Source organism: Acipenser ruthenus, chromosome 7, assembly GCF_902713425.1.
Source record: "Acipenser ruthenus chromosome 7, fAciRut3.2 maternal haplotype, whole genome shotgun sequence".
In the NCBI taxonomy this organism is placed as follows: Eukaryota; Metazoa; Chordata; class Actinopteri; order Acipenseriformes; family Acipenseridae; genus Acipenser; species Acipenser ruthenus.
Genome location: NC_081195.1, coordinates 50583967 through 50597091, shown reverse-complemented (window position 1 = coordinate 50597091; position 13125 = coordinate 50583967). Strand labels below are relative to the sequence as shown.

Sequence of the window (13125 nt, the reverse complement as noted above, 5' to 3'; positions counted from 1 at the left end):
CTTGTTTCCATATTTAGCCCTACTTGCTACAAAGTAAGGTATGATTCTACTATATATATATACACTGAGCGTACAAAACATTAGGAACACCTTCCTAATATTGAGTTGCACCCACTTTTGCCCTCAGAACAGCCTCAATTCGTCGGGGCATGGACTCTACAAGGTGTCGAAAGCGTTCCACAGGGATGCTGGCCCATGTTGACTCCAGTGCTTCCCACAGTTGTGTCAAGTTGTCTGGTAGTGGATCTCTACTCCGAATAGCTTGTTCCATCTCATCCCACAGATGTTCAATTGGATTGAGATCTGGTGACTGGGCAGGTCACTGCATTAAGCTGAATTCACGGTCATGTTCGTGGAACCATTCCTGGACAATCCTAGCCTTGTGGCATGGGGCATTATCCTGCTGAAAAAATCCATTAGCAGATGGATACACTGCTGCCACGAAGGGATGCACCTGATTGGCAGTGATGTTCAGATATCCTGTGGCATTCAAACGTTGCTCCACTTTTATCAAGGGGCCCAATGTGTGCCATGAAAACACACCCCACACCATCACACCACCACCAGCAGCCTGCAATATTGACACACGGCATGATGGATACACGTACTCCTGGTTTTCTCCATACCCTAGTCCTCCCATCAGCGTGAAACAGCAGGAACCGGGATTCATCAGACCAGGCAATGTTTTTCCAATCCTCCAGTATCCAGTGTTTTCGTTCCTTAGCCCACTGCAACCGCAGTTTCTTGTGTTTTGCTGAAAGAAGTGGAACTCTGTTAGGTCGTCGGCTGCCATACCCCATTCGTGTCAAGGTACGACGAGTTGTGCATTCTTTTATGGGTCTTTCGGCACCAATGTTGAACTGGACTGTCAGTTGACTAACTGTAGCCCGTCTGTTGCTCTGCACAATTCTTGCTCTGCAGCCTTCTTTAGCTTTTGGACAACAGGTGGCAGCATTGTCCTTATACTGTACAGCAGGCTTCTTTAGCTGTTGTTGATGAAAAAAATAAAATAAACCTGTTTAACAGTTAACACAGTAACCTGTAGCCCTTTAAACAGCATTTAAAAATAACAATTTAGTGTGTTATACATAAATATATCACTTGCTTTTATTCTCGACATAGCAATAGGGATAATCACTAAGGTTACAATTCTGTCTAAAAGTCTACTAAACAGCATGATCGTAAGTCACTACAATACCTAAATTAACATGACCCCAGGTAAATACTGGAAGTTTTATACAATACAGGAAAAGCAATTCATTCTGTTATGTTTTTTCGTTTTATTTTATAGTGTTTTTTAATAAAGTGGAATAACATAACTGGTGCTAGAGTTAACTTAAAAGCTGGTTTCCTTTACGCACTCGTATTACCCCAAAGTATTTACCAAACTTTTAGATCACACAGGTTTCCGGTGTTTAGTAGTCTTTATATCAGACATAACCCTTTTTAAGGATTGAGCTGGCTGTTTGCATACAATGCATTAATTTGATTTTCTTCAGAAATTTGAGTGTTTGACGTTATAGGTGTATCATCATTCGTCGTGCAGATGCAGTTGTATTTCTAGAAATTTAGAATACATGGGAGAATCTGTAGGGAATATTTTTAAATGCACAGTAAAAAAACAAACAAAAAAAAACATTCACTAAATTATACAGAGATACTTTTGTTTGCTACATGAGTATAAAAATAAATAAATAAAAATTCCACTTAATGTCTGAAAAAGGAGTAACAAACAGATTAATATCTCAGTCGGAAACATCAGCCTTGCATATGATATGTACGTGGGAGGTGGGAAAACATATTTGAGTTTCTGTTTTCAAAAAGGTGCAGACTGAATAAAGGAATACGCAACTTTTGTTCAGAACATGCACACACTCTTTCTCTCTTTTTACACGTATGTTTTGCTTGATCCTAGCATCCATGTGATTTGTGTACGTGCAGTGTGTACAAGTGTGTGGTTCATCTGAACCTATATCACTGTAGGCTACGTCAGTTTTTACATGTTTGAAAATTATACCTAAATTAAGTCTCAGCATACCACACACCTCATCTGTCTGACTTTTGTGCCTCAAATTAAATCTTTAAAAAAGTACAACATCCAGGCCCTTTTAAAACCGAAAGTACACCTAATGCAACCAATAGGAGCTTAACATGTCGCAAACGTTTCATATAGAGAACAGATACACGAATCATAAGGGAGGGGTGAACTGAAAAGACACCAAGAGCCAGCTCCGGAAAAAAAAATTCACTTGTCAACGGTGCCAACACAGCCAGCATAAATGCCGAACACAAGCTTGTCAGCAATACTGTAAGTGGCAGTCTTTATTTTCACTAGATATATGGTATGACGTAATCAACTTATAACTTGTAATACCGTTAACCTTTTGAATAGCTATACATAAGTTAATTTAATGGCAGGCGTATTTTTGTGCGGCTTTCAATTGTTGTGTTTGCCTTGTTCATGCGATAACTGATTTGTGCGTGTATAAAAGATCGGCTTTTGAGTTTCAGAAGATACCATTTTATAAAATTTAAGGTTTTTTAAATATAGCTTGCCCATAAAAGATTAGTCATTCGTGGTAAAGTTATTATTAATAGTTGTACCATTCATTTTTATATTTACTGTCGTGCATCACTATCAACAAAACCATAATATATATATATATATATATATATATATTTTTTTTTTTTCTTAAGCAACTGCATTTTTTTTTATAAACAGGAACTGTCTATTATGATTTCTATATTCAGACGTTTTGCTCGCTTCCTGAGTTGCAAGACTTCCTTTTGCAGAAGCTGGCTAGCAGAAGGAGAACTAATACCTAAGACTTTAATTTAATAGAGCACGCACGTACATTCACATACAGGAGGTTGCAAATGGTAGGAACAACATTACAAAATAATTATGTAAAATGTAGGCTTACTGTGTATCATAAGGAACTGAATAATTATGCACTGTTAAATACTGTTTTTCTTTTTACCCAATTAAACTGTTTATTATCGGGTTTGGTATTCTGTTTTGGACAGTTTTCGTTGTATAATATTACGTCTAAATATATTTATCACCGATCACATTTAATTTATTAAATGTTTCCATGTTTGCAAACGTTTTAGTTAAAACATTTGCAAATGTTTCAGTTTGAACATGACAAATTTAGGTGGAATCTATTGAAACTAGGAGTATAGATATAGTTTATAGAGAATAAAAAGCTTATTGAAAAACGGTACAATTAAAAAAAAATTGAATAATTCTAAATATAAATTTGAGATCAAGTGAGCATTTAAGATAAGGGAGGTTTATTAGATTTTTACTTGGAAGAAGTTGGAAATTATGGATCACTTCACCGACTACCCAAAAGTAGCATAGGAGTATAATAAAGTTGAGCCCAATAGGGGTCCCAGAAGGCAATTTCAACCCAGGTTCAGTAGGTACAATTAAATAAATCAACTACTGTAGGGTTTACTTGGTGCAGTTAAACAATTTAAAACATGTTTGAAGCAACGAGTGGGACGGGAGTGGACAACTTTACCCACCCCTAGCATAAATGATACTCTGCATTTTACACATAGACCCGCCTCCCCTTTCCAGAGGTGCAAGGGTACCACTAAGGACAAATGTTGCCTTGGTTTTTTAGTAATGTGCTGTGCATTTATTCTGTGATGATTTTTTTTGTGTGTTCATAGTTTCCATTGGGTATGGAACAGCACGGTGACGATGAACAACCTGTAATATTCAGAGAAGAGAACAGGAGAAGAAGGAGAAAGATGAAAGCATTTATATCATCAAACACTATGGTTACAATGGATCAAATAGTGATTGAGTTTATGTTGCCTACGTACAATAAGTTTAATAAAATACAAGAAGCCCTAATGCTTGATGTTGCTGGAAACTGCACAGTCGAACAAGTTAAAACCCAATTGTGGATGAAAGCAGTTGAAAGAAGTGCATGCCCTGAGTTCTACCAAAAGTGTACCCCAGATCAGTGCATACTGCTTTACCAGAAGAAAGGGCACTGGTATGAAATATATGACAAACATCAGGTGTTTCAGACACTGGACTGCATACGCTATTGGAAAGCATTGAAAAAAGATTTAGGAAGAATTCAGTTGGTTCCCAGACCCCAACCGACTGAGGAATCGGAGCAGTATCAGAGGTATCTGAATTATCTTATTGGTTATGATGTAACAGATGTCAGCAATGTTCATGATGATGAACTTGAATTCACTAGACGGAAATTGCTGACACCTCGGTTAATCGAGTTAGCAAACCGGGATCCAAAACTTTATTCCATGGATCCTTGGATAACCCCTAAGCCTCTTCCAGAATACATCCTAAATAAGATAAGCAATAATAATATTTTAGTTGTCATCCACCGAGGAAATGCTAGTCAAACCATAAAAGTATCAATCGAGGACAAACCTGATCAGATTCTCCAGAACTTCTTCACCAAGATTGCTAAGAAAAAGCCTTTGCTTGGCATTTCTGAAGAAGACAGTGAATTAGACTTTGTTCTCAGGGTTTGCGGTAGAGATGAATACATTTATGGGGACAACCCTGTTAAGAACTTCTACTGGGTGAGACAGTGTCTGAAAAACGCGGAGGAGATCCACCTTGTTTTGGAGTCTGCACCTGATCCGGACCAGGATGTTGTTCACAAGGAGGACTGGTCGCTGGTTGATGATTGCACTGGAGTTGCAGGGTCTCATGAGCAGCTGACAATAGAAGAAAAGGACCATGAGAAAGTGTTTACCATTTCTCTGTGGGATTGTAACAGAAAATTCAGAGTCAAGGTCCTTGGTATCGATATCCCCATGCTGCCACGAAATTCAGAGCTCATTGTTTTTGTTGAAGCCAGTATTTTTCATGGACAACAGCTGCTGGCTCAGCAGAGAACCTCCTCCAAACCATTTACTGAAGAGGTCCTGTGGAACTCATGGCTCGAGTTGGATATCAAGATAAAGGATCTGCCAAAAGGTGCCCGATTTAGCCTACAGGTTTACTGTGGAAAAACTCAAACTCAGAGCACTAAGGCTGGGTTTCAAGAAAGTGTCAACTTTGACCCCAAATGTAAGAACCGCTTGCTTTATTATGTTAACCTCCTACTGATAGACCATCGCTCACTGCTGCGGCAAGGGGAATACGTCCTTCACATGTGGAAGATGCCAGAGAAGAGCGAGGATCATAGCAGTGTCAATGCCGACAAGCTCACCTCAGCTACCAACCCTGATAAGGAAACATCCATGGCCATTACTGTGATGCTGGATAAATACTGCTACCCCATTGCTTTGCCAAAAGGTCGGGAATCAGTTGAGGTTGACGGTGAAAGGTCAAGACGAGAGATGCCTAATCACCTGCGCAAACAGTTTGAGAAAATTGTTGCCACTGATCCACTGCATCCTCTGACACCAGAAGACAAAGAGTTACTGTGGCATTTCAAGCAGGAATGCATGAAGTGTCCAAAAGCGTATCCCAAGTTTCTCAGCTCAGTTAAATGGGGGAAACAAGAAGCGGTTTTAGCAACACATCAGCTGCTGGAGAAACATGATGCCTGGGATCGTAGTACACTGGACGTTGGACTTGCAATGCAGCTGTTAGACTGCCACTTCTCAGATGAGAATGTGCGCACCGTGGCAGTGAGAAAGCTGGAGACTCTAGGAGATGACGATGTTCTGCGGTACCTGTTGCAGCTTGTACAGGTAGGGTACTGTTTAATCTGTTCACACTATTTGCATACAGCCTGTGTGTTTTCGATCTCTACAGAATGAAACAATGAACTGTCAGTTACATTTAAATCCTCTGTGAACTATTTTGCATAATGTGTGTATGTAATGTGAATATCTTTGTTTAGTATGTTTGTAGAACTATATATATATATATATATATATATATATATATATATATATATATATATATATATATATATATATCAATATATATATATATATATATCAATTACAGGTGTTCAGTTATTTCAGCTTTAGTCCCAGTGTGAAGAAAAACTAAAACAAAACTCTTAACATAATTTTGTTTCTGATATTGGAAATTGCTTCGTTGTCAAACTGTTGACCAAACCTTTTATAATTTAATTCCAGAGCCTTATATAGTTTTTATGATCTTTTAAATTAATGTGTTTTATCTACTTGTTGCATTTCTCACTAATTTATACAGGCTGTGAAGTTTGAGCCTTACCATGACAGTGCCCTGGCTCGTTTTCTGCTGAAACGTGCTTTAAGGGTAAGTATAAAAGAATAAAGTCATGCATATATTTGTGTGCTTTGTTTTTGTATTTTTGAAAGTTGATCTACTGTTTCTTCCAGAGGAAAAGAATTGGCCATTTCTTGTTCTGGTTTCTAAGAAGTGAAATAGCCCAGTCCATGCATTACCAGCAGAGATATGCAGTGATCTTAGAGGCGTACCTTCGGGGCTGTGGTGAAGCCATGCTGCATGACTTCAAGAAGCAAGTTGAAGTTACTGAAGCATTGCAGAAGGTCACCAAGGAAATAAAAGCAATGTCTGCTGACAAATATGATGTTTCAGTACAAGGTATCTGCCCAGTGAAATATGTTGTATTACAAACCTCATTCACACAACCAAAAGATGAAATAGAATCTTTGAAGACTTTAACCAAACCTTCATGTATTTATTTTCTGGTCTTCTTTGAATGAATACTACATTCTGTAATATATTTGATGAGTAGCTACCTGGTGGGAAATGTAATAGTCCTCAGTTGTCTTCAACAATAAAACTGTAGGAATCATTGAATATTTTATTATTATTTGTGAAGGCTCTGTTAAGTTTGAAAACATGCCTATTAACTCTCAAGGGGTATCTATGTTAACTTTTTCATGTCCAACCCGTTTACCTCCAGCCACCCCTTTCCTTTTCTATAAAGAACACATTTCCAATCTGTAATGCATATTGTTATTTATTAGATAATTGCCTGTATGTATTCCTTATTTCCAGTATCAAGGATCGTATATACTGTAATGGATAACTGGATAACAATGGATAACTGAGTGTCAGACACACAATAGTAATACACTTGTTGACCTTTAGAAATGATCTTCGCTTGTCTCCCTGGTTTGTGATGTCAGAAGGAGTTTAATATTGATCTTGCATGCTCTCGGGCATGTGTAATGTAATAAGATTCACCAATTCACCAAAGAAAATCATTTTTTTGTCCACAGGATTTTGAGAAAAGTAGATTTCTAAGTTATTTGTAGCAGAGTCTGAAATTACTAAATGAATAATACAAAAAGAAAACATCTCAAAAAAGTTCATTGTTGGCATACTGTAAAGGTTGCTTGCTTTGCTGAATGGAGAATGAAAATGCTGTGTCAGGCAGAATACATTAAACAGCAAAGTAAGTTATTATTAGATAAATCAGGGTAAAATACTGTTGTTATGTTTTCAGCATTATCTTCTAATATACCCAAGTAGATTATACAGTAGCACAAAAAGTATTACAGTAGCAGTATGTTCTGTTGTGTAAAAACAAAGTTCCCCTTAAAGTAATTACAGTAATTCCTTTATGAAAACATTTGCCCATTATTGAAAATGAGAAATAAAAATAAAAATCTAATTTGTACATGGTTTTAGAGAAACAATTTTTTTTTTAGATAATATAACTAAACAGGTGTAAAAGGTAAATAATTATTTCCAACTCAACACTATGGTCCTACAGTATATCACAATGTTTTCATGTCAATTTCAGTTGTTTTCCAGCTCAGACAGAAACTTGAAAAACTTCAAACATCAGGGCTACCAAGAAGTTTCAAAGTTCCTTACGACCCTGGCCTCAGAGCAGGTTCACTTGTGGTAAATATAACCCGATACTCTACATGCAGAACGATATCAGTGGTATTCGTGTAACATTGAAATTGCTAAAGCAATGCCCTATCCTTACTGCAGATTGAGCAGTGTAAAGTGATGGCATCAAAGAAGAAACCGCTGTGGCTCGAGTTCAAACCTGACGACCCCACAACACGATCCAGTGACACTATTGGAATAATCTTTAAGGACGGAGATGACCTTCGTCAGGACATGCTTATTTTACAGGTATTTATTTTTGTGAAAAATGTAAACAATTTTAAACTCTAAACATTAGAAATCAATGGAGAAATTAAATGTTAAACCCAAATGGAATCAGAAACCCAATAATGTGCTTTATAACCATAACATTTTTAATAGGGTGCATCTATCTTTATAGCAATAAAAAAAAAAAGTATCAGATAACAAAAAATATGATAACTGCAATTATAGACTGATGCCAGTCAGAGCGCACGTTTCACCTAATACATGCCAGTGACCCAATATATGACGTAAATACTGAGTTTTTACCATGCTTTATTCTCAGTATTGGTTGACGTCATAGCAAAGTCAAATCAAAACAGTGACATCAGTCGTCACTTGGCTAAATAAAGGTTGTTCATGAATAGAAAACAAATATAGTAGGTACATTCTTGTGTATGGGTTATATTGACTCATGCAGCACTTTAAACAGACCTCGGTATTCAGCCGCAGTCCATTCACTTCTACTGCCCATATTCCCCTCACAGGTTGTCATTGCAAAAGTCCCAAACCATCAGTTATCTTCATCACAGTTGTTGTCTGTTTAGTTTGTTTATACTGATAGCGGAGCCATAAGTGCATTTTGTAAGTTGCATGCAGTAGTTTTTATTTTAATGAAAACGTGAATATGTTATGATATGTGATATTTGATGTGTGTTATTAGATTCTTCTCATTATGGAATCGATCTGGGAGACAGAATCCTTGGATCTATCGTTGTTACCATATGGCTGCATTTCTACTGGAAACAAGATAGGTACGTTTTTATAAATTAATTGTGAATCTGTTTCTATGTATGCAGGTTTGTGGGGTTACTTACAATGTGCATTATAACCACTAACATTTGTGTCTTTTCAGGGATGATTGAAATAGTGAAAGATGCCACCACCATAGCTAACATCCAGCAGAGCACCGTTGGCAACACTGGAGCTTTTAAAGACGAAGTATTAAACCAGTGGCTTGGAGATAAATGCGTAATGGAAGACAAGGTAGTATTTTACTGTAAGATTGTAAAAGTGTGTTTAACCTTCTCCAGATACAATAGCACTCAGACTGAGACCTTAAACATGTTTATAGAGAAGAGTGTGTGTGTGTGTGTGTGTGTGTGCGTGTGTGTGTGTGTGTGTGTTTTGGGTATTCAGGAGCATTGTATTGTGTTTTGTTTTTCTAAAACTATGCTAGGCTTTTCTGCTTTTTAGACAGGGATCTATTTGCTCCTGAAATTTAGACCGACAGTGAGGCTCATTCAACATAGGTCCTTGATTCAAGTCATTACCTCACAATGCTAAGGCCCCATGTCACACACAATCAGAAACCCTCACTATGGCTGACAATTTAAGCAGAATAACTTCCACTTTGGGATGTACCAGAGATTACAGACTGTTTTTTGGCAGTAATGATCTTGAGCTGTAATCTCTATGAATTTCTGACGTGGGGTGTATTAATGTGTACATTTTTATATATATATATATATATATATATATATATATATATATATATATATTATTTTAGTTGCATTTTTGATTTTCCCCCTTGATTTCCTGGTGAGGTGTAGGGATATCACCAACTTCTGGTAATGAGGTCTCAGGCAGGTTAGAAAGGAGTTATTCAGCCATTGACATTCAATTGGTTATTTAACTTACGTTTTGAACCTCACTGACAATATTTATTTTTGGATAATTGCATCGTCTCTAGACATATCTGTATTTAAAAGCTTTTTATTCTAAAGTGTAAACCGATTTTTTTTTTCAAAATTAGAAAAAAAAACAGTTAAAGTTGGATTTTTTTTCATATTCAATGAGTCTTCTGTACTGTTAGGTTGTTAACTTTTAAATGGAATATTTTGCCTCTTGGAGTTAAAATCTTTGAACATCTCCCCTGTTATGTACTCATTCTAAATAATGATTTGTTTATAATATTTTGATGATTTATAGCCTTTATTTATTGCACATGCCCACAACCCTGGTTAACACTGTACTTAATCTTCAGTTTCAGCAGGCTGTGGAGAGGTTTGTGTATTCTTGTGCTGGTTATTGTGTTGCCACATATGTTTTGGGGATAGGAGACAGGCATAACGACAACATTATGATCACAGAATCAGGTAAGTGAAACTGGTTTCAGCTAATCTTCTATGTCACAATACTATTGTGCAGAAAATGATCATGGGTTGATTACCTATACATGTACCTTACCAGCCACAGCTAAAAAAAAAATAGCATTTTACACCACTGCTGAATCGCCCTGGATTGCATCAACCACCAATCCCAGGATTAGCCCTAAAAATAAATGGTCGATACATCTAGGTGGATTCCCTGGTGTAAAACACTAGAAATCACAGCTGTAAAACACTAGAAATCACAGCTGTAAAACACTAGAAATCACAGCTGTAAAACACTAGAAATCACAGCTGTAAAACACTAGAAATCACAGCTGTAAAACGCTAGAAATCACAGCTGTAAAACGCTAGAAATCACAGCTGTAAAACACTAGAAATCACAGCTGTAAAACACTAGAAATCACAGCTGTAAAACACTAGAAATCACAGCTGTAAAACACTAGAAATCACAGCTGTAGTTATCCCATCAGGGTACATGGCATGTATATGTTGTCATGATGAAACTTCAACATTTAATGCTTGTATTAGGATCTGTCACCTTATTTTACAATATTCCTTTCTTTAGGTAATCTGTTTCACATAGATTTTGGACACATCCTTGGAAATTACAAAAGTTTCCTTGGGATTAGCAAGGAAAGAGTGCCATTTGTTTTAACTCCCGATTTTCTGTATGTTATGGGAACGTTTGGAAAGAAAACAAGCCCTCAATTCCAAAAATTCCAGGTATGATCGGAGTAATAAAGATCGGATGTAACTTTTAGTTTCTTCATTTGTTAGGATTTTCAAACGCTGTGGAGCAAGTGTTGTCGTATTTTTTTTTTTTATAAAGGGAAATCGTACTCATTAAAGTACATGTAAGACCTGTTTTTAGTAGGTAATATAACAATTTCTTTAGTTGAAAAATATAGATTTGCAGGGCTGTCATTTGTATATACATCTGGTATTATAATGATAGAAAAGCTATTGTTTGTTCTGTAAATATACTGTGCTGCCTTTTGTTCTCAGGATGTCTGCATCAAAGCATACTTGGCTCTGCGGCACCATACCAACCTTCTGATTATCTTGTTCTCGATGATGCTGATGACAGGAATGCCACAGCTAACCAGTACAGAGGATATTGAGTATATCCGGGAGGCCCTTACTGTGGGGAAGACTGAGGAAGATGCAGAGAAGCATTTTCTTGACCAGATTGAAATTTGCAGGGATAAAGGCTGGACTGTTCAGTTTAACTGGTTTTTGCACCTTGTCCTTGGAATCAAGCAAGGGGTGGAAAAGCGTTCAGCGTAACTCTTTCTGACACATCCAGATGAGGGAGGTTTCTTCTTCTAGTTCTGTTGAAGCTTAACAGATACTGGTTTTCAGAAAAAAAAATGCTCCATATTTTTTTTCAGTGTATTTTCATCCCTGACCAGCTTCAGTAACCAGATAGTTAAGAATGTAGTGCTAGATTCTCATCAATTAACCATACTCTTACATAAATATAGATATCACAGCAAACAAGATTTAAATATAATGCATAGTGCCAGCATACTTTGTCATTCTTCAGCATTTTTTGTTAAACATAAGCTGATATATTTTTTATATTTTTAGTATATATTTCAAGTTTTACATTGTACTTTAATGCTTATCACATGTACCAACAAGTGGCTGATGCCCTCTCAGAAAGCGGAATAGAGCACACAGTCCCACAAGCTAGGGACAAATTAAAAAACTGAAACAGTCCTCCCTGCAGGAACGAGCAAGGAGGTGCCGTTCGGGAGAAGAGGGACGGTCCCGCAGAGCAATGCTTTTTGCTTCAGTTACAACTGGCATAGCTATGTATGTGTTGCAGTGCCTCTGAACAAGGGAGCTGTCAAACATGTAAATACAGCGATGAACTGTGGTTTTATGCACCCCAAACACATTGCCAACTATCCTGTACTCAGCTGGAAGATGTCTGGCAAAGAGCTTTAGAATCCAACGTCTTTGCCGGTTTTCAGCCATGGTGATCTGCAATACCTGTGTTGGTCAGTTTCATTTTATACCTCCCAGTTAATTTTTAATAAATGAGTCGTAAGATAAATTAGTTGAAACGGATTCAAGACTAATGACATGCAAATGACATTTAAAAAACAATTTGGGCAAGAGCAGTAAAACATTATTAAACAACCAGGCACGAGGTATTTGGCTTTATTACAGCAGCTTAGATTCACTCGTGTACCAGTTCTCTGCGTATGGAAACCACAAAACAAAGTTTACCATGGCGAACTTCTACAGTAATTAAACTTTTCTATGCTTTTAGTGTATTGTACTACCTGTTTGCAATGCTTTTACGATGATACATGATATCAGCACAAGGGTGTTTTACACAGTATGTGCTGTTACAGTATAAGGATATCAATGAAGTCCTATCAAATATTTTTGATTCAGTCTGCTTCTAACATAACTCTGCTGTTAACAACCTCTTCTGGGGAAAGATGTACCAAGAGCTATTTCAGTGCACACCCATTAAAATATGAATCTATTACTGTATATTGTGGGACTTTTTTCAAATTGTTGTTATGTGTGTGTGCGTGTGTGTGTGTGTGTGTGGGGGGGGGGGTATAATTACAATTAAACTTATAAACAAAAGAGGTAATTTCTCTTTTGTGGTTCATTGAGATTTCCAACCAAAGCTAAATAAATTGGGATCATTGTTCCAAGTTGCACTCAAACACACCTGATCCCAGGAACAGATAGAGAACATAACTGGAAGTAAAGAATGGCCCCAATTAGCCAGCTACCCTTTGCACAGTGCTTTGAAAGGGGATTTCGGCTATACCAGTATCTATCTAGTATAGTGTTGTGTCATGTTTCACATACTTCTTTTTATTCTCTAACACACTCGTTAGACATTTAGGAGGGACATAAAGTTGTTTTAAACTCTTATAAGTGGATAGTTTGTGTACTGGCTTACAGATA

The 13125-nt window shown here is 37.0% G+C and overlaps 1 protein-coding gene across 1 annotated transcript; it reads left to right on the top strand.

Annotated features, from left to right (window-relative positions):
- The first annotated feature begins 2207 nt into the window (after nt 1-2207).
- LOC117416009 (phosphatidylinositol 4,5-bisphosphate 3-kinase catalytic subunit gamma isoform) lies at nt 2208-12696 on the top strand. Its single transcript, XM_034027011.3, has 11 exons — nt 2208-2308; nt 3685-5697; nt 6170-6235; nt 6319-6544; nt 7716-7819; nt 7913-8059; nt 8736-8826; nt 8928-9058; nt 10059-10170; nt 10751-10908; nt 11191-12696. The coding sequence occupies exons 2-11, from the start codon at nt 3697-3699 to the stop codon at nt 11470-11472; spliced, it is 3318 nt and encodes a 1105-aa protein (XP_033882902.1). The 5' UTR covers nt 2208-2308; nt 3685-3696; the 3' UTR covers nt 11473-12696.
- The last annotated feature ends 429 nt before the right edge of the window (nt 12697-13125 follow it).